Source organism: Bombyx mori, chromosome 1, assembly GCF_030269925.1.
Source record: "Bombyx mori chromosome 1, ASM3026992v2".
Classification (NCBI taxonomy): domain Eukaryota; kingdom Metazoa; phylum Arthropoda; class Insecta; order Lepidoptera; family Bombycidae; genus Bombyx; species Bombyx mori.
Window position 1 is genome coordinate 127,170 of NC_085107.1, and position 20,509 is coordinate 147,678.

The 20,509-nt window shown below is 39.2% G+C and overlaps 1 protein-coding gene and 1 long non-coding RNA gene across 7 annotated transcripts; one reads left to right on the forward strand and one right to left on the reverse strand.

The window, feature by feature from the left end:
- On the reverse strand, positions 1-16,610 carry LOC101741407 (alpha-tubulin N-acetyltransferase 1). 6 transcript variants are annotated; one of them, XM_012696014.4, is made up of 9 exons: positions 16,449-16,610; positions 16,250-16,355; positions 15,304-15,456; positions 9,496-9,667; positions 9,143-9,300; positions 8,910-8,978; positions 5,933-6,064; positions 675-920; positions 1-254 (listed from the first exon to the last, which is right to left on the reverse strand). In XM_012696014.4, the coding sequence occupies exons 1-9, from the start codon at positions 16,504-16,506 to the stop codon at positions 245-247; spliced, it is 1,104 nt and encodes a 367-aa protein (XP_012551468.1). In that variant the 5' UTR covers positions 16,507-16,610; the 3' UTR covers positions 1-244. The 6 variants fall into 6 exon arrangements, with proteins under 6 accessions (XP_012551468.1, XP_062527343.1, XP_004932776.1 ...); XM_062671359.1 differs by lacking the exon at positions 8,910-8,978; XM_004932719.5 differs by having other exon boundaries at positions 1-920.
- On the forward strand, positions 6,762-7,803 carry LOC134199809 (uncharacterized). The gene is made up of 2 exons (XR_009974444.1): positions 6,762-6,991; positions 7,544-7,803. It is a non-coding gene; the product is annotated as an uncharacterized LOC134199809 (long non-coding RNA).
- Positions 16,611-20,509: the final 3,899 nt, after the last annotated feature.

Genomic DNA, 20,509 nt, shown 5'->3' on the forward strand with positions numbered 1-20,509 from the left:
TTATATTACGCAGTATTATATTATTACTGATGCACTACAATGTAATTGGTGATAAATTGTAAGAATTAGTTGTTTGCATACAACAAGGCTACAAAAACTACTGTACAACTTTATCATAATATATTATGGAGATCAAGGTTTTGGGTATGTTGAGGATTCGATTTGAGTTTTCGAAAGTGCAGAATGCAGGTTCGTGCGACTCGCTACCAATGCAACCCCAACCAACCAATATATTGCAATGGAATTACATTTCTCTGAAAAATTAAACTGGATGTAAGTTGAACATTTTGATGCCACACCTTGCAAATGGGTACATTTAAGATTGGCAGATGTGACTTGCAATTTATTTTATTTCAGGTATTTGAATTTGTTTTTATTGTTAGATGAGATGGAGCAGGTCTAAAGATCAATTAGTGAATTTGTGAATCTGTATAATTTTAATTAATTAATTGATTAAATACCACACATATATTATATGAATAAATATCCTTAGATGGCAAGTAAGTCTAAGGGCTTCACAATGAATATAGGACGTGTCGCTTATGAGTCGATAGCTTGAATGGGAACGAGGAGGGAGAGAGGGTGAGCGAGGGATGCGGAAGGGCGCCGGGAGTGTCAGTAGCCTAGTGCTACTTCACCACAGCTTGTTATGGTAAAACTTGACGTCGAAGTACCCGCGATCTGTAAGCTGCGAGTCGCGACGCGACGTACTGGAGCCGGCCGGCGAGGGCTCGTCGAACAGGGCGGCGCAGGCCTCTTCCATCTCGAGCTGGGACGGTCTCGTCGGCACCGGACCGACCCCCGCACCGTCTTCCCAATCTGACTCCTCGTCCTCGTCGTCGTCGAGCTCCCGCCCGAGCTCCGTGCCTGGAGCGGGGCTTCGGGCCGGAGGAGCGAACGTCAACTTGTCCAATTCGTTCCTTATTAAATACTCATCGTAAGTTAAAGTACCGCAGGCGACACGTCATATTAAATAACACTCTTGTTACTAGATTTACACGCAACGAACATGTAGGTACATGCAAAATCATTCAACGCAAACAAGAAAAGATGGTAAACAGCAGGTATTCTAATACAAATTAAAAAAAAAGACTAGTTATTTATACTACATACAGTTTGGCCATAAATATAATCAAAATAAACTAAAAACAGTAATGTTACATTTTTATTTGGAACTTGTCATTCTCATATGAATTTTCATGACTTTTTACTGTTTCCGACCATCTTTGTTTAGATTAAATATTCGCAAAGTGGGATCATAAAGAAAATTAGACAGGCAGTAATACTGTCACAACATTAAGCTATGATATGGTCATAGCACATATTATACAAGGTAGTTACCAATTTAAACGCAATTTTTGATCCGTTTATCAAATTGGCACTACTTAGGTATATCGTAAACTATTTCTGACAGAAAAAATCTGGCCGTCCGCTTTATTTACGGAAATGAAAATATGTAGTTCTAAAAGTTACATTTCGTTTTTGACACAGGACGAGCAGCTTATTAAAGAAGCACTGGTCATTACTAACCGACAGTACAGAAATGGTATATTAGTCTAATAGACAAAATGACAATTAGTGCTCGAAGCTCCGCATAGGCTTCGCATTTAGTAAGTAAAATATAAGTTCATTTTCCAGAGACTGTTTGGTGAACTGTTGGCTGCCGAAAAGTAACTGGGCCATATTAAAGAAAGGTATTAATGTTATCAAAATACGAGTCTTTAGGTGGTGAAGCCTTCTAATAATACAACCTTCCATATCTAATAGTAGTCCTATCAACAAGGCTCTGCGCAAAGTTATAAAGATCTATCTACGCAAGGTAAGGGACGGCGTCAATAAATATTCCATAAGATTGGCAGTCGCCAAGTTTCCAATTGATAAAGTGCATTAAGAGGAATGTCTATAACGAAATAATTTTAAATAATGAGCTTTCTGTTTTTAAATTGTCATTATATTGTTGTATAAACGAAGGCACACTGCAGTAATAAATGTTCATGTAATAGAGAAAAAAAAAAAATGTTTTCGTTGAGATAATATTGATGACAAAATAAGTAATACGAGCGTACTGGAAAGTGTTCAAAATGGGTCTCTGTTCCGCCATCATCTTCTCTATGGGACTCTAATATGTTCACATAAATGTTAATTCTTGACAAATCAATAACAACCAGAACACAGTTCAAATACGAAGTATTCTCTCTCAGTCGATGCCCGACTAGTCGGTCTAGTGTCTTCGTACATCTTCCAATCGCGATGAGTTGCGTTCATACAGAGACCAATCGCTCTCAACTTATTTTGTATACGCATCGATGTATTAAACTTTATATTACAATGATTGAATCATAATACCCACTTGCATGCGCCTATGTAAAATTGGTTTTCATGATTAATTATTGATTTTACTAAGCGACTCGAATTGTAGTAATCGTTGCTTCTTAACAACAAATTACAAGAAATATATTTTTACAATAATACAAAATAAATCAATGATTATATAATAAATAAAAAGCCAAAACAATTTGGTAGAATGTAAAGCTAAACGAAATAAAAGGTCACAAATAAGATTTACGTTATCACAGTGCGTAGTTACATGACCGAGGAGAGCATTCTCTCATTCAGCGGACACACAATACTCATATGTATATCTCACTCGTTTGACGCGTTGCCGCTTAATCATTTATTTATGAACACCGTAATCTCTAATGTATTCCGTGAGCATTAGAAACTATGTTGTTGTATGTTGCGGCTCGCAAAAACCTAACAAAATCACGACATTCATGAAACGAGATTTCCCAAAACCATCACATATTGCATGGGCCATGCGTCTTAACCATTTATTTTTAAACTATAGTATTCCGCATACATATTTTTAATACTATGTAATCCGTAAATAGTATAACCGAATAAATATTCACTGCTTGACATAGGCGTTCCCCAAGGTTTGCCACAATGAATGATCAGTTCCGCGCAGAACGAATGCAGCAGATTCCCGCGACTTTTAGTATGTCGTCGGTGGCCCCTCGCCCCGTGGGAAGCCTACCCATGCTGTATTTTTCGGGCATGGTCGCCACTCGAGGACTTTTCGGTCCTCACGGAATTATCAATTCTTCGAGCAATATAATCAAAGTAACCACGCAATCCTTCGAGTTACGGCGATTGTCCAGGTGATTCCGCGAATCTCCTCATTCCTGATTCGATTTCGCAGGGACGCTCCGTTCTCTCCATTGCTCTGTGACTCAGTGACTTTGAGCCTTCTCTGAAAAGGCTCATTGTCAGCGACCACGACTACTATCGTATGTCATCCCGGGCAACACACAATGGTCATAGACTTTCGTCTTAGAACGCTGCCCGTCTTAGTTGGATTCGATGATTGATCTCTATCTTGAAGACCAAATAAATATAGTAAGAAGATCGAAACACCACCTTTTGGAATGCCATTAAAACCAAATAACTTACGGAATTAACCTCTGCTTTCCAGTTCAATATCATGGCAACAGTGTTTGTTTCAAGTCATGTTGTTGAGCGGTTACCGGTACGATAGACGTCATGTGGGTTCGGCCCCAGTGACCGAGTCTACGTCGTGTTGTACAAGTTGTCTCAGCAGTCCCACTGCTTCCTTTCGTGGTGTTATTGCCTCATCGCGGGACTAGTTTAGTTCCTGCCTCTGGACTTGGAGCACTGGCATAAGCGATGCGGCCGCTTAGCGCGAGGACACCGGGCGGCAAAATCATCTTTGAAAACGTGTTGTGAATGAGAGCAGCGGTGTCAAGTGGCATAGTACTCTCAGCTCTACTAGCGGGATTTTGTTTTATTTTAGTGGCAGCCCTATTCGTACAATGTAAAATGCTGATTCGAAGAAGTTATTTCAATATTTTTAGCATTTTTTTAATAAATTATATTTCTAGAAACTAATCAATTACATTAGGCAGATATTCACTTCAATCGAACTTCTAAATACCTGAAACCTTAAAGTCAAGAGCTATTATTACTCCAAACTGACATTAACAATAAATGTTTTGTCGCTAGTTCGGTTAAGACGCAAGATTAGCTCAACTCTCAACGTACAGCAATGAGAATTCCCTTTCATAAAAATACTTTTAGTCGACGTTCCAAGGGACAACAATGCCTTCCGGAGCATTGGACAAGCGTGTAAAATGTGAGATAAACATGTGTTAACTAAAAATTAATTTGGTTCGCTACAATGCAAGAAACCGAACAAGGTGCTTTAAGATTAATATAATTAAAATATAATACTAACGTGCAAAATATATTAATTTCAATTTGAAAATACGTAGTAACATATTTTATATCAGGGGTCACCAATTAGTTCCGCTCGGAGTCCGTTTTAAGAAATGAAATGACCACCGCGGTCTGCACAAACTTCATTTTATAGAAAAAATATATATTAAACGAATGTAATTACGGAAATAACAAAGGTATTTATTTACATATTAATGAAGAAAATCACATATGTTGCGGACTTTCGTCTGAAGTTTGGAGTAAAAATTCATGCAAGCTACCGTCATTGAATCCTGGAGATCTGGCGCATCTCTTATATTCATTATTATTTCATTTATATGTATCATTTATTATTTCCGACAGATTGCAACACCCGAGATAAAAGTAGTTTCAATTAGTGTGCCCCTGTCTTTAAATTGATAAATATTTCTTTGTAAAATTATATTTAGTCATTTGAGAGCTAGCGCTAATGGGTGCTAGGTGTTACACAGAGCAGTACTGACACTCCGCAGTCGACGGGCACCACGCATCTCCAACAATGTGTCAGTCAGTCTTTGTCTTCACTAAATATTTACATACATTAAATACTTTAAAAATAAGCCTTGTACATTCTGTACGAGTTCACAATGTTTGGTCTGTCAGTGGGCGTGTCAGTCGCCAGCCCTGTCGTTCACAATAGTGCCAATATTGAGTACGTGCTTGTAAACAGTAACACTAAGCAGCAGGGAGTGCAGTCGCCGCACACCGCGGAACCATGTTGGTGGCGGAAGATGCGATCCAACATATTATAATGTAATTAACAGTACGCGCGATGCAACGGCGACGCACACATCGTGCATAATATTCTTGTACGGTCAGCTGCAAGGCAGCACGGATACCCTATCGGCACTTGAATCCAACTTAGTAAAATAGTTAGATGCAAGGTAGGCAACGGCTCGCCATGAGTAGACTTGTGTTTTGACCTAAGAACCATTTCATTTTAAACTTTGATATTGTGTAGGTACCCTACGTCCGTCATATGTGTACAAAATAGAATTCTCATCTAAAGCATATTATTATAATAATAATTAAAAAAAGTTATAAATATACACATGTATTAATAATAACTGTTTTAATTCGATATGAAGCCGGTTGGTAGAGCCTGCTGCAGCCGACAGACGGGTCGCTGAGAGGTCCCGGTATCCGTGCGCCCGCCGCTGACCATGCACACGTGTACAGGGTGTAGGCAGACCGCTCCCGATGCCGGAACGGTAATCAACTATCAGCTTAAAATGAATTTACATTGGCAAAGAGAAAATAACGTGACAACTTCAACGGTCCCTTGTTAGGGATCCCGCTCTGTGGCTCGTTCTCGTTCTCGGGTTCCGTTACGTACACCCTGTATCGTTCGAGATGTGAACACACACGTTGCTTTCATCAAGTATCGTTCATCTGGTTTCTACTCTGAGAGGCACAAGCGATGACAATAAATAGTACAAAACAATTCTCCTATACATGCGGATACATGCGGATCAAATCAGCGTCAACTTAAAAAGCTAAAACAATAACAGGGAATGCACTAAGTCGTAGATCATTGCGGGTTCATAGGTCGGGCGAGCGGCGAGCAACTGAAAGTAACGAAACGAAGGCAGTTGTAAATATGAATGAGAGAACGAGGAGAGTGCTGCAGGGGCGGAAGCCGTTCGAGATACATTACCCGTTGGGGGAGTCCTGTCGGTAGCCCAGGCCGTTCCCGCCGTGGATCACGTTGGCGATGGCGGAGGGACGCCGCGGCGCCGCGAACCGGCCGATGACCGGCGGCAGCGACGAGACCGGACGGCCTGCCTTGCTGTACAATCAACGCTCGCTTATTATACAGGCGTACGAACGAACGAGCGAACGCACGCACGCACGCACGCACACACGCACACACGCACACACTGCTTACCTTCATTTATTGCATGTCCTTATCAAGTTCAATTATTTAAACACAACTAAACAAGCCAATAACACAAAACAATTTGTGAAAGGAGTGAAATAAAACGTTTTTTTTATTTAAATTACAAGATGTGATGAGTTTTAACAAATTGCAAGGAACTATTTCATGTTTATGGAACCACCGTTAAAATGTTCTTCAGTATATTAATTTTATGCACACAAACTTGACCTTTTAATAATGGAACATATGGAAACATGTTATTATATATCAGGTGTTGGTTCCCGCACCCTTCGATCAATAACAGACCTGGTAGTGGTCAGACAGAGGAGTGATTGTACGACTTGTGTTGTCAGTGAGTTGTAGAGCGCGCCGTAGTCGCGGTCGCGGCCACATCAGACGCTGTTACTTCACAATGTTACATTGGTCGTTCTTCGGCGGTTCGTAATCACGCGCTCGTGTGCATCGATTTAACGAACTAATTGATTATTATTAAAATAATGGTTTGCCTAATTTATACTTTTGTACAGCACATTTTTATTTAAAAAGCAGACAAATTTCACAAATCTTTGTGAAAAACAATACCAGAATCCAACTTCGGTCAGTTATAGTCACGGAATAGATAAATAAGGTTGGAATGGTAATGTAGGCGGGGCAAGCGTGCCACTGTTATGATAGAACAAACATAACTCGACCGATTCTTTCATTCACCGCGTTTAGTGCGCTTCGGACTACTTGGCGAACAGATCTCCGCTTTATAGTGCCGTGTTGTGCAATTATAACTTGTAAAACAAAAAATCAGACCTCAAGTATAGAGCGAGGAGGTATATCTTTCGATCGGTAAGTCGAAATTACCATTTAATTACAATATTATTTGTCTAAAACATAAAAATATACTGAGCATTATGAAATTCCAAACATTAACAATATTATTGCAGCAAGTTATAAATAGCATACATTGCGCGATGTGTACTCGCCCAATGAACGCAATGACCAAGTCAGCTTCCAATGTACTACATGTATTGCGTTCTCTACACTTCAATCTTTGAAATTTCGGCCTTTGCCCTGATTGGCCGTGCAGTTTGTCGATAGTGAGGTGACCATGTGGTAAAATCATCGACAGAATTCTCGACTATATTTACATTTGACATGGATAATTTTTGCATTATTTTATATTTAATTAATGATACCTAGTATATTCTTAGTGAGACGTATTTTGAGTAAAATAAATATGTATTATTATTATTGAATTATTATCATTGAATTAAAGTGAAGGTATAATATAAAGGGACATGTAGACCTCTAATTTACGGGTATTTACTATATTGTCTAAGACGTATTAAAATCTAAGTAAAATGCTATTTGACTTATGCAGTAAATTAAAAATTTTAGGTTTCCTAAAGAACCTAACGCCAGGGAACAATGGATTGACGTGACAGGTAGAGGAAACTGGAGACAAAGACGAGTACTATTTGCTCTAAACATTTTACTGAAAATGATTTTATCATAAAAAAAATCAGAATACACTTAGTTTTGAAAAATTCATTCGCAATTAATAGCAAGCGCCAACTGCTTAACAAATACGTTTTATTCCAGCGACAGTGACTATTTGTAATTAATAAAAGTAAAATAGTTTTTTTTTTCAATATTTATTTCATGTTTCATTTTCTCCATTCATTCATCAGATAATTTATCGATAAAGAATATCGATTTTATCAAGCACTAGCGTGTATGAACATTTTTATTGCCTTTTTGCGTGTGTGAGTGTGTATGCCTACGGGTGTTTTGTGCTAGTTTGCGAACGAATATCTGTCCTGAGATTTATGTGTGGGTGTTTTTGTTGTGTGCGAAATACTTGTAATCACAGTGTGTGTATGTGTAGAAATTAAAATAGTGGGGATGAAGCGGCGACACTGGTTCTAATACAAAATTAGAGCAAAGGCCTTTCCAACCTTATTTATCTATTCCGTGGTTATAGTACCCGTTATAGTTAGGTTTTGGTTAAATATTCCATACCGAATAACACAATCATGACTCTTTATTGAACTCGGTGAAAAAAATGTAATTAAATATGGTTTAGAGTCTAAGATCGACATACGCAATTTCAAAGTGTATTTATTGCATTGGCATCTGTACATCGGCCTATCGCAAGATGTCGCCAGTATGGACAATAATTAACCGACAGTTGTGCTACAATGCACTGATGTGTTTAAAACCTCCAAGTTAACTTTTGTATTGATAATTAATTTGAAATCAGTGCAGGCACTAAACGGAATTGTAAGTTTATTGGTATTGCCCAGTCTGCCTTCCGGCAAGAACGGTGTTACAGGTGAACTGATTCCAGACGACATCTCTCGTCTTGTGTTAGTATAAGATCGAATCAACTTATTACAACATCACTTACCTCGCCTTTGTATGATACATCTACATTTCGTAGTAGCAAACGTGGTTATTAAGTAAAGCGATGTGTTTTAGCTTCCGATTTATTGTCTAAAAATGTATAATGTGTTTATTATTGTTTAAACAGCTGCTCGCATCCACCACCGATGAATATTAGCCAAATATGAGGAGCGCGGGAAGGCAGGACGAGATCTCATGATGAAGATATCGCACGTATCCACAAAGCCTATTAGTTAGTACTCGTGAAAGCTAGTGTGATTTAAGAAGCTGATTTAGTCGCGAGCGCATGGTGGCCTAGTGGCCTAAAGGTGTATACAAATATATTGTTGCGGGGAGGCGGTGCCGCCACAGTACAGACCTGTCCCCGCTCTGGGCGCGGCTCTGCTCCGACCCGCACGTGTCTCGGCGATCATTCACTGCCTTTAATCTGTTTTGTAATCCTATGTTATAATCATTTGCAGAATCACATTTCCATATACACACAAAATCCTAGTTATTTATTAATTGTTTGTTTCGGATTGCACGGATAAGGTTTGGTGTGTACTCTCCAGGTAAATGAAGTAGAGCATCACAGAGCAGTTCGATTCTTACTTGAGCTCGGCCGTGGTGAACGTGAAGAACTTGGGCGAAACAGCGAAATTGTTGTTTTGGCGGACGAGACGCTCCACGCCGTAGTTGCGCTTCAGGAACTGCTCCATCTTGTGCGAGGGCCCGTCGATGGCTAGTGCGTGGACGTCGCTCTCCGTGTCCTGGGTTCCAAATGTATAATAATTACTCTTTATTGGGCCCTGACTTAAGTATTAACATAAGATGAACAGACACTAACGACGGAATTATTATGTTTTTATTTCATATACGAATAGAGGAGCGCCAGTTTTAAAGTGAACTCGTCAATAATGTGGGCGCGCTGTGGGCTCAGCACGCAGCGCCAGTCCAGCACTGACCTTGAGCATGAAATCGAAAAGTTTCTTCCCGCATCCGGTGCGCTGGCGGTTGCAGACCACGTAGAAGTCGAGGACGCAGAGCGGCTCCAGCTCGCGCACTTGTTCCTTGTCGTCGAACAAAAACAGGTGCTTGCGACCAATCTTCAGCATGCCGACTGCCTCGCCCTCACCGCTGGAAAAGTGATCAGCGACTCACATGAGCGATCAGACCACGACTAGAGCTCAGCACGCGCCCGTCACACGACCTTGCATCAACCATCCATGTTCACAATCATCTGAATTTTTCGTTTTGTGGTACAATTTATTAAATATATATCAATAATTCTTCCTTTTTTACGCATCTGAGTGTCAACTAAACATTGATGACATTGTTGTGATCAATAAGAGTTCGACATAAATAATTAATTCGACTTGTAATTATTGATCGAAGACTTGTATAAACAAAACTACCATCTCAAATAACGGTACGCACACTGTAAGCCGTACAATGAATACGCATAACGCAATCGTAAATTAAGAAGAGATGGTGCGATGTAATCTGGTTGTAATTTTCGTTATAATTTAGAAACCGTGAACATACCGTTCGGTAGTATCAAGATCGGGACGCCTGTTGTACCCATATCGCGCCACGATTGTACTGGTGTTCAAATTTAATATTTAAAAAAAAAACTCGATTTGAGTAAATAACTTCACTCGAAACATCCAGAGGAATCGCAATACCCTCGAAAGTTAGAACTGTGGCCATGACCAGAGCCCTCATTCGGAGTGAGTACTTGGAGTGGACACTTGTATCTTCAAAAAGATGAGTTGAAATACATCCGAGGCAATCCGCCAGACGCCATCTCGAGAACACAACAAGGAAGTTATCACGATCGATCTGTCATTCATAGGGTCCCACTGGTCACCTTGGGGATAAGGAGGACAATTTCCACGGAAACGGAATTCTGCTTGTGATCTAGGAAACCCTACAGAAACGTGTTGGTATAGACGTCAACTAGGCGTCGACCGGCGCACGCATGTAGTGCCACTGCAGGGACGCAATCTGGCGTCGGCTTGTGGAATTCGCGGAGCCAGGGATCCCGTCTGACCGCACACTTACACTAGTACCGAGGCACGTATAGTGGTGTGGCTCATCTGTGTGGTAAAGGTAAGCTATAACGAAAACTGTAGTTTTCGAAACTTCGGTTTTTATTTTATTTTTATTGCTTAGATTGGTGGATGAGCTCACAGCCCACCTGGTGTTAAGTGGTTACTGGAGCCCATAAACATCCACAACGTAAATGCGCCACCCACCTTGAGATATAAGTTCTAAGGTCTCAGTATAGTTACAACGGCTGCCCCACCCTTCAAACCGAAACGCATTACTGCTTCACGGCAGAAATAGGCAGGGTGGTGGTTGGTACCCACCCGCGTGGACTCACAAGAGGTCCTACCACCAGTAATTACGCAAATTATAATTTTGCGGGTTTCATTTTTATTACACGATGTTGTTCCTTCACCGTGGAAGTCAATCGTGAACATTTGTTAAGTACGTATTTCATTAGAAAAATTGGTACCCACCTGAGATTCGAACACCGGTGCATCGCTCAACACGAATGCACCGGACGTCTTATCCGTTAAGCCACGACGACTTCACGATTATGATAAAATAAAAATAATATACGCGATATAACATGTATTTTAAGGCCACACGCATATTAATAAGTATTAGAGCCGAACAGTGCGTGCAACGAGACCAATAGTGCCGGACAGTGAGCTGCCATGGTAAACAGAGGAGCGTGTAGTCCTCCTGAGGAATACGGGTCACTGCCGACCGTTAGCATACCTTTGTCTAGTATAAACTCCTGCAGTAGTGGACAGGCTTATTTCAAATAAATTTTAAAGAACTATCATGAAAAATATATAACAAGGCTTTTTTTACAAGTATGAGTATAATGTATCATATTCTCACATTTGTCTCTTTTTAATATTCGTTTTTGTTTGAATGCCATTTCCATTTTATAGAATTTCAATTGACAACAGTGCTCAAGAAATGTTCACTTCAAAAATATCATTTCTGCAAGCTCGCAATACTCTCATCTTGTAACGTAAAAACAAAAGTAGGTACGTGAACACAAGTGTACATTGTTATAATGAAGTGCGGAATAGTGCGGATGTGACAGCGATGCTTTGCAGCGGACGAATTCAATTTACAGGGCGACGCGACGCGACGCGAGGGACACTCTGCCCCGAACGACCTCACTCCTCATTGGCTTCGTGCAGAGATCATTGCACACTTCTTATTGTTTATTTAGCAAATCATACTTCAGTGAACCGTCACCAACCACATTTATTAAGTCGTCGGGCACGGACCAAGTATAAAATATTACATAGTATAGCAAGTACAATCGGTCGAGGTGACGGAGTCGCATGTTCATTTCTACTGCTATTATAAGCTCTTAACTTAAATGTGTACAACGTTATGCACCGACGGTCATTATGTTATTTTGATAGTTTTTTTACAATTGTAGGTAACCCGAATAAAGCCATGTATCTTTCTCTATATAACATTTCATGTGTGGGAAATGTTAATGTTACAAACGATTTAGAATTTGTAGTCTTAGACTAGATAAAATTCGGATCTGTATGTATTAATATCTGCGCTTATACGAGTAGCCGGACAGCGAGGGGGCTGGGCTGGCGAGGCAGCGCGGCTCTGTTGTTAGCGATGGTTTCTCGACAGGTAATGAAACTGGAGCGCATCGGTGAACCGTCGCGTCGCGTCGCGGGCGCGGCGGACCGTGTCGCTCTCTGTAGACTTGTACAATGTTTCACAAGAAGCGGATTTATTTTCGCCAGGTTCAACGGTACCACGCGAGTATTTCCGAAACTACTACAAAATGAAACCTCGATCATTTGACATGTTTAATTTCGAATTACGCGAAACATTTTAAATTTATTTTAGAGTCGTAGCAGCATCGTGTTCAGCCGAGGAAAGTGCTCGCGTGTGCAATGTGATAATGATGTACGATATTGGCGATGTACGGACTAGTACTATATTAAATTAATATATATTCCATTGAAAAGTTATATTTAAGGTTATGTTTTTTAGAGGATGCATTTTTTTTTGACGTGTATGGGATTTATTATAAGCTTAAGTTCAAGTTTGTAGGGTCTTTAGTCCTCCGAAGTCGAAGTCGAAGAAGCGATTCTAAGTGTTTTTCGAAGACATAATTTGTAGCAAATTAATTTCTCTATAAATGTATTCCTACTACTTTTATCCTAAAATGGAAAATAAAAAAACTTTACTTAAATAAAAAGAGCTGTAATTTTTTTTCTTTTTCATTTCGGCTTTATAACATTTTTTCTGAAAAATTTACAATAAAATGACATCAGAGTAAACGTGTAGAGTTTATTAACGAATAAACAAAAAATAAACAGAATATAAACAAAAAGTCGACTACAATTTTTTTTTACATTTCATTAATTTATTTACAGGTACAGCTTTACAGGGCTCTGAAGTTGACCGGGTTCTTGAATTCCATTGATATTTTTGTTATCCATACAATTTATATATTTTTTTACTTTCCTATGTTATTATTCATTTCTTATTGATCCTTTTTCCTACCATAAAACTCAGAATATCATTGAATTCTACAATCATTTCAAATTTACGAGAATTGGTTTGAGGTCTTTGAACAATATTCTTGAGAAGTATGTAGGGTATGTACAAGAACACTATGGACTATCTGCAATTATAATATTTGATGACTACTCCAAAACCTTGATATCGTAGGAACAAATTCGTGGGAGCACTTACGTCGCACGAAAATGCATCAACCGACCGAAATGCATCACTTAGCTGGGAGTTTGGTACCGCTTCGACCAATAATCACAAATTTCTACAAATCTATTTTATTTCAGATCCAGAAAAACAAGCATCATTATTAATCACTCCACATTTCTCCATAATTAGTATCTACCCGCCTCCGCTTAACAGGAGTACAATGTAGATAACATTGCACCCCTGCGAAGCTGAGGCGGGTCGCTAGTTGATTTATTTACTAATAATAAATGTATCTATAGAGAATAAGCAAGGTCCACGACAAACTACATCGTCATGCAATTACATAGATAATGCAAAAATATTTTTAATATAATAAATGAAGCCGTCGTGGCATAAAAGATAAGACGCCCGGTGCATTCGTATCAAGCTATGCAATGGTTTTCGAATCCCACAGGCAGGCACTAATTTTTCTAATGAAATACGTACTTAACAAATTTAATGTCGACGAATTACCTCCACGGTGAAGGAATAAGAACGCAAAATTATAATTTGCGTAATTACTGGTGGTAGGAAATCTTCTGAGTCCACTTCTTACCTATATCTTACTGAATCAGTAATGCCTTTCGGTTTGAAGGGTGGGCGCCCGTGTGTTGAAAGGTCTCCGTTTACCTTACCATGTCTCAAGATGGCTGGCGGCATTTACGTTATTGATCTCAATGGGCTCCGGTAACCACCTAAGATCAGGTAGCCCGTGAGCTCATCGACCCGTTTATGCAATAAATAATAAAACCTATCTCTTAGTATTCATTGATTTTTCTAAAGTAGTCAGTAGCATTAATCATATGTCTGGAATAGATTAGTGAGTATTGACCAAGCTACCACTAATTTTTTTGTATAATGTAATCTGTCTTTTCAAATTTAGCTGTAGTTTGGAGAAAAACAGATTCAAAAGTGACATGTCGATCAACTAAGTCTTCTTGTAGTCATTTAGTTGTTGTTCATTAAATATTCACATTTGGGCAAGATTCTAATTTTTCACAGTATGTTTTAGCTCTATACATTGTCATCTTTAACTTTTCTTATGGTGAGGTTGTGATGGATTCTTTTATTAGTAACATACCATGGTGTTTTACTATTGTCTCAAACATTCTTTTTTGAAATCTTTGAAGATTTTCAATATTGGATTTCCATAAGCCCAGTAGGTTTAATATTAATTTTGTATACCATCAGCTTCATCCTACATCTTAAGTCAGTTTCCTGTCCAGGTACATCCGCAAGTATTTAGCATTTTCAGATTGCAGGATCTCTCAGTTGTTTAAAGCAACTGCGGGACAAGCTTGTCTTCGAGTGGTGAATTGTAACTTGTTCGGAGTTGCGCATCCTAGGTTGACTGATAAAATCATGTAGTTGGACTAGAAATGTACTTGCGAAATATTAACAGATGACTGGCTCAGTGGGAGTAGACAAAATTGTTGACAGTGTGGGACTGGAGTGGATATATGAATATGTGTATTTGAGGTATCATATCATATAGCTAGAATCGATTTTGAGAGATGGCACCACAAGTTCAGATTGTAATGCGAAAAGATGGAAACATGATTAGATCGCCATTGCAAACTTTCTAGACGAGAACTACTGCCACAGAAGGCATAGGAGGAAGTTTGGGTCCTATGACAGCAACAATGACCACTTAAGAAAACTGTACTTTATGTAATCTAGAACTATCAATTAAGAAAGAAAAGCTATTTTATGTTTATTAGTTATTTATATGGATTCAATCATCTGTCACTTTATGGCTATGTGCAAAACAAAAAATAGTCATTAGTTTTTTCTTTGGTTTTTTCTAATCATATACTATCAACAATGTCAAATTATTTACTATAGGTATCTTGTTAGTATATTTTAAGAATTTCACAAAAGTATGACAATGCATTGAATAGTCAGTGGCAATATGCAATAATAGTGTGGCAATCTGTTATGAACAAAATAGGGCCAGTAGCATAATCTAGTCACTGGGAAGTCAGCTGGGAACTAAAACTTACTTTTTTGCATCCTTGTCTTTAAGGATATACACAACATGCGATGGGCAGAGGCGAAGTTTTTCCCCAGTAGTGATCACACGGTTGAGGCCTTGTGCAGCTGATGAATATTCTCCCAGGACATCTATCAGCTTTGACAGACTATCTTGTAGCATCCTACAAATTAGCAAGCTAATTTGAGTACTTTAACAATAAGTGATATTATTTCTGCAAACTAGAAAATGGTTCTTGTTTACTACATTTTCTTAAGTAATCTAAAACAAGGTTAAATCTTCTTCCTAAAATTTGTAGATAAATGAATAAACTAAAAATCAAGTGTGTTTTATGACATTGTCTTAAATATAAATCATGTTTTACCAACTAAAAGCTACTTCACAGATTGCAAAATCTTGTTGTTTTATAATTTGAATGTATGATCTCTTAACACTTACTTGATTAAATGTTTGTTTTCAGATTAAAAAATGTACATTTACATTGAGGTATGGTAGTATGGTGAGCAAACAGTTCATATATAAATTAGAGCTTCTTTAGTTCATGTTGGCATTAATAAAGATCTTGAAAATTTTTGGTAATTCATTAACAATATGAGCTGTACTATAATTATGTGCATTGAGTACCATTTTATGGAAATTAGTCATTTCCTTCGAAATATCGATTTTCGAGGCACAACATTTTTGAAAAGCTATGACAAATTCTCTTTACAAAGCAAGTAATTAATTACCTACTATCAAATCATTGTCAATATCGAGTTTCCAGTGAATTCGTTTAACCAGCTGCCTCGTCGCACATATGCAACACTATTCGCCCATAATTGGAATGAGAATTTGGAGTAGGCAGCTGGATAGTACATTTTCAACAATATTGTTATTGACAAAGAGTGTTTAATTTGCTGATTTCTCAAAAACAAGCACTTAAGTTAAAGCTTAATATGTTCCTGATGTTATTATACCTCACGGTCCTGATGTTTCCTTCAAAAGTGTCCGTCATTAAGTTGTAGTCAATGCGAGTGATTTCATCCCTTAACATCTCATTCACGGGCACCATCCACTCCATAGCTAAAATTTTATTACCAAACTAATAGTTACAGATAAATAAATTAAAATTCAGAAATAAAGTTCATATTAATTTAAAAAATGCATTAAACATACTGCAAATTTCTACAAATTTATAAAGTTTTTCTTTGGCAGGCGTATACCGCCTTGCCATTTCTACGGACAATCACGAACTGTCACGATTACGAACGAGTCTGACTAATTTGACGAAGTTGGTAGTGTTGGTACTTTGTAGCGATCAATAGGTAGGTATAGTACCTACCTAACAAATATGTACCGTACTGAATAGGACAGCTTTAATGTAATAAGTATTTGGACAAGCAAAGAAAACACTGTTCATACGGCCAAGTATATTTTTTTTAAATAGGTCGCATAAACTTAAACAATTATAAATGGACAACATTCAATAATTGCTATAATTTTACACTTTGAGTTCCCAATAAAAAGTCTTAATATGCTATAAAATCATTTCAATTATAAATTAGGTATAGGGGTTTTCGTTTTATGCAGTGAATTATTAAATCAACAAAATCTGTGATTAATTTATTTTATTTCGCCGAAACCCTACTACCAAATCTTCTTCTTCTCAGTCGTGTCACTCTTGACAGAGTGGTCGTGATCGTCATGTAGTGTTGGAAGGGGCAGACTTGATGCGTCTCACGATGTCGCGCCATCTCTCCCTGCTCGAGGCCATTCTACTGCACTCATTTAGGGGACCTCCCACTGCAGTTTTAATTTGGTCGGTCCACCATATGTAGGCATAAAATGCTCTATACCTATTTAAGCAATACTATCTCGCAAAAATTATGAGGCTTAAAGCATCGTAGTGCGCGAAACATGATTTCGAAATAGCCCTGATAGTCATGTTTACCGTAAGTTTACTTCAAACTCTGCTTTTCAACTTGCGTTTCAACTTGTCGACAAACTGATGCCAAAACTGGTCATTAAATTTACAGTATAAGATGTACCGCAAGTCTTGATGTAAAATTGCCGTAAATTTGCAGATAATAATTGTAAATACGGCAAGTTATAAAAAATTTACGTTTGTACTCTTCAACAGGGTCAAGTGGAGACAACTTGTGAGGGCCCTATGTACATAAGAGCGAGGTACCGTAGGACTACAACAACTCTTCAGTATACTCTCAGGTAGCTTCAATGAAAGCTAATAAATGATGATAAAAAAACCCTAAATTATTAACAAGAAAACAACTGTACTTGGTAGATGATGCTGCAGTCGCGTTGAAGTGGCAAATAAATTAAAATTTTACAAAATCTTAAAAATTTAGTCAGGTTGGAAATTTTCAGTTTTTGAAGTAAAGCTTCTTTAGGCACGTTGAGAGTAAAATTTAACTAGCAACAGATTCGTTACGGCTAGAGAGAAAAGATACAATTTAGGAAGAGCAAGAGTGAGAAATTAGATAGACCGTCTCGCGAGCCACTTGACAGTGAAGAGAGCGAAAAGAGAAAGCGAGTTAGGTCTTTATTTAGTTTAGTGACATCTATTGGATTTCACATAAACTACGACATTGGAAGGCCAACGGTGTGAGCAGTTTAATTTCTAAAATATTAAAAAAATGCGGTATTTTAAATAAAATAACTGTTTTCAATTATCAGTAAAAATATTATTAAGTAAAACCTAAGGACTCGTTTCGTAATTATCGAATACCGGCAACAACTTCTTTCTAAGCTAATGTTATGATTTCTCGAGGTACGTTGAAGTTTCACTTCTTTCACGTGCACTAAGTTGCAAGTTTTTTGTTATTCTTTTATTACTTAAATATCAAATACAAGTTTTCATAACCGTTACAAAATTATATATTTTCTGTCATTTTAGCCTGTAAGTACCCCGATCGCCCTCTTCGGTCAACCCATATTCTGGGCCAGGAAAGTCAAGTACCTGGGAGTCACCTTGGATGCATCCATGACATTCGGCCCGCATTTACCGATCCATCAGATCCAATAACTCTTGCATTGACTCTTGCATTTTCAGCCCTAACATTACGAGCAAGCTTAGGGACCCCGGTAACCGTACTCGTCGAACTCAGCATAGATTTCGAAGTGCTGCTCTTGAGTTGTTAGGTTCTTTTGGAGGCGCTCGGGCAGCTATTAGCAAATACCAATGCTGCTGGCTGAGCCCGTGCTCGCCCATCTGTCCTGGTGAAACTAAAAAGGCGTCCGGGACACCAGGAGTCCTTCTTTCATAAAAAAATACATATTACTTTAAAAAAATATGTAGGTAACTTAAGATTTTTCCAGAAGAGCTTCTGCTAGATTCTCCTTCTTCAATGTCATCAGTTCTATCGATTTGTCCATGGTCTGTCGTAATACCTTCTTCACTCAGCTTTTTTATTTTAGACGAGCTATTACTTTTATCCGTTTTTGACGGGTTTTTTTTATATTGCTTAGATAGGTGGATGAGCTCACAGCCCTCCTGGTGTTAAGTGGTTACTGGAGCCCATAGACATCTATAACGTAAATGCACCACCCACCCTGAGATATAAGTTCTAAGGTCTCAAGTATAGTTACAACGGCTGCCCCACCCTTTAAACCGAACCGCATTACTGCTTCACTACAGAAATAGGCAGAGTGGTGGTTTTGCGGGTTTGATTTTTATACACGATGTTATGCCTTCACCGTGGAAGTCAATCGTGAACATTTGTTGAGTACGTATTTCATTAGAAAAATTGGTACCCGCCTGAGATTCGAACACCGGTGCATCGCTCAACGCGAATGCACCGGAGGTCTTATCCTTTAGGCCACGACGAATACAAACTCGTTCGACCTGGCGTTCGATACAACTTTGAACAAGCCGCTTTTACGCCTCAAAGCCCAGTCGTCTTAGTCATAGGCTTATCGAAGTAACGTTCCGACGCTGACTTCATGTGTTTGTGGTCCAATTCGAGGTCCAGGTCGTCGTGTAGTTCGAGGTTCCTCACTAATCACGGAGCCCCGACAGCTAATCTGCAAAAGCGGGAATGGAGAGTGTCTAGGTGTGTGCGGGCCGTGTGAGCGAACACCACACTCGCGTAAATCATGACGGGCCTTATGCAAGTTTTGTGACATTTTATTCTGCTTACATATCATGGGGTAGTCTGCCTGCTGAGAATAAGCGCAGCACGGTCGCGAACTGTTTTAATATGCGGGCGGAATGTCATGGACGCATCCAGGGTGACTCTCAGGTACTTGACCTTCCTGACTCAAGGTTGGCCAAAGAGGGGGATCGGGAGTGTGACATTTCTCCTCCTAACGCGGGAGGAAATTCGTGTAGAGTTTCCCCTTTGATATAGTACCGATATGCTTTTTACTGGGTTGATGTCTATACACCATTTTCGGAACCTCTGTCTGAGGGTCACGGCTGCGTTCTGGAGTTTAGGTACTCGCTATAAGGAACTTTTATTTTTATTTTTTATTGCTAGATGTGTGGACGAGCTCACAGCCCACCTGGTGTTAAGTGGTTACTGGAGCCCATAGACATTTACGACGTAAATGCGCCACCCACCTTGAGATATAAGTTCTAAGGTCTCAAGTATAGTTACAACGGCTGCCCCACCCTTCAAACCGAAACGCATTACTGCTTCACGGCAGAAATAGGCAGGGTGATGGTACCCATCCGCGCGGACTCACAAGAGGTCCTACCACCAGTAATTACGCAAATTATAATTTTGCGGGTTTCATTTTTTATTACACGATGTTATTCCCTCACCGTGGAAGTCAATCGTGAACATTTGTTAAGTACGTATTTCATTAGAAAAATTGGTACCCACCTGAGATTCGAACACCGGCGCATCGCTCAACACGAATGCACCGGACGTCTTATCCGTTAGGCCACGACGAACTTGTTCCAACTTGAGTAATAAACGGTTGTGTCGTCGGCGAATAAGGCTAACTGGGTCGGCGACGACCGGGGAATGTCGTTGATGAATAAACTAAATTTTAATAGAAGCGGCGAGAGGCCGGGGCCCTGCGGTACTCCAGCCGTGTGCGGTCGCGGTGAGTAGCGGGTTCCCTCGACTCGATATCGAAAAGATCGGTTCGACAAGAAATCACGTATGATGACCACGAGACCGTCCGCCACGCCCATGTTAAAAATTTTTAAAATCAAACCGTTGTGCCAATCTTTGTCGAATGCTTATGAGGAAATATTTGGGGTGAAGGGC

What these genes read in the sequence shown, in the direction of transcription:
- LOC101741407 (XM_004932719.5), bottom strand. Translation starts at nt 16,506, where the DNA reads ATGGCAAGGCGGTATACGCCTGCCAAAGAAAAACTTTATAAATTTGTA. An exon ending in AAAGACAAGGATGCAAAAAA is followed by an intron (nt 9,668 to 15,303) that starts GTAAGTTTTAGT and finishes TCACTTTTCCAG; the next exon opens with CGGTGAGGGCGAGGCAGTCG. An exon ending in CGCGCCCAGAGCGGGGACAG is followed by an intron (nt 6,065 to 8,909) that starts GTCTGTACTGTG and finishes TTGATTGTACAG; the next exon opens with CAAGGCAGGCCGTCCGGTCT.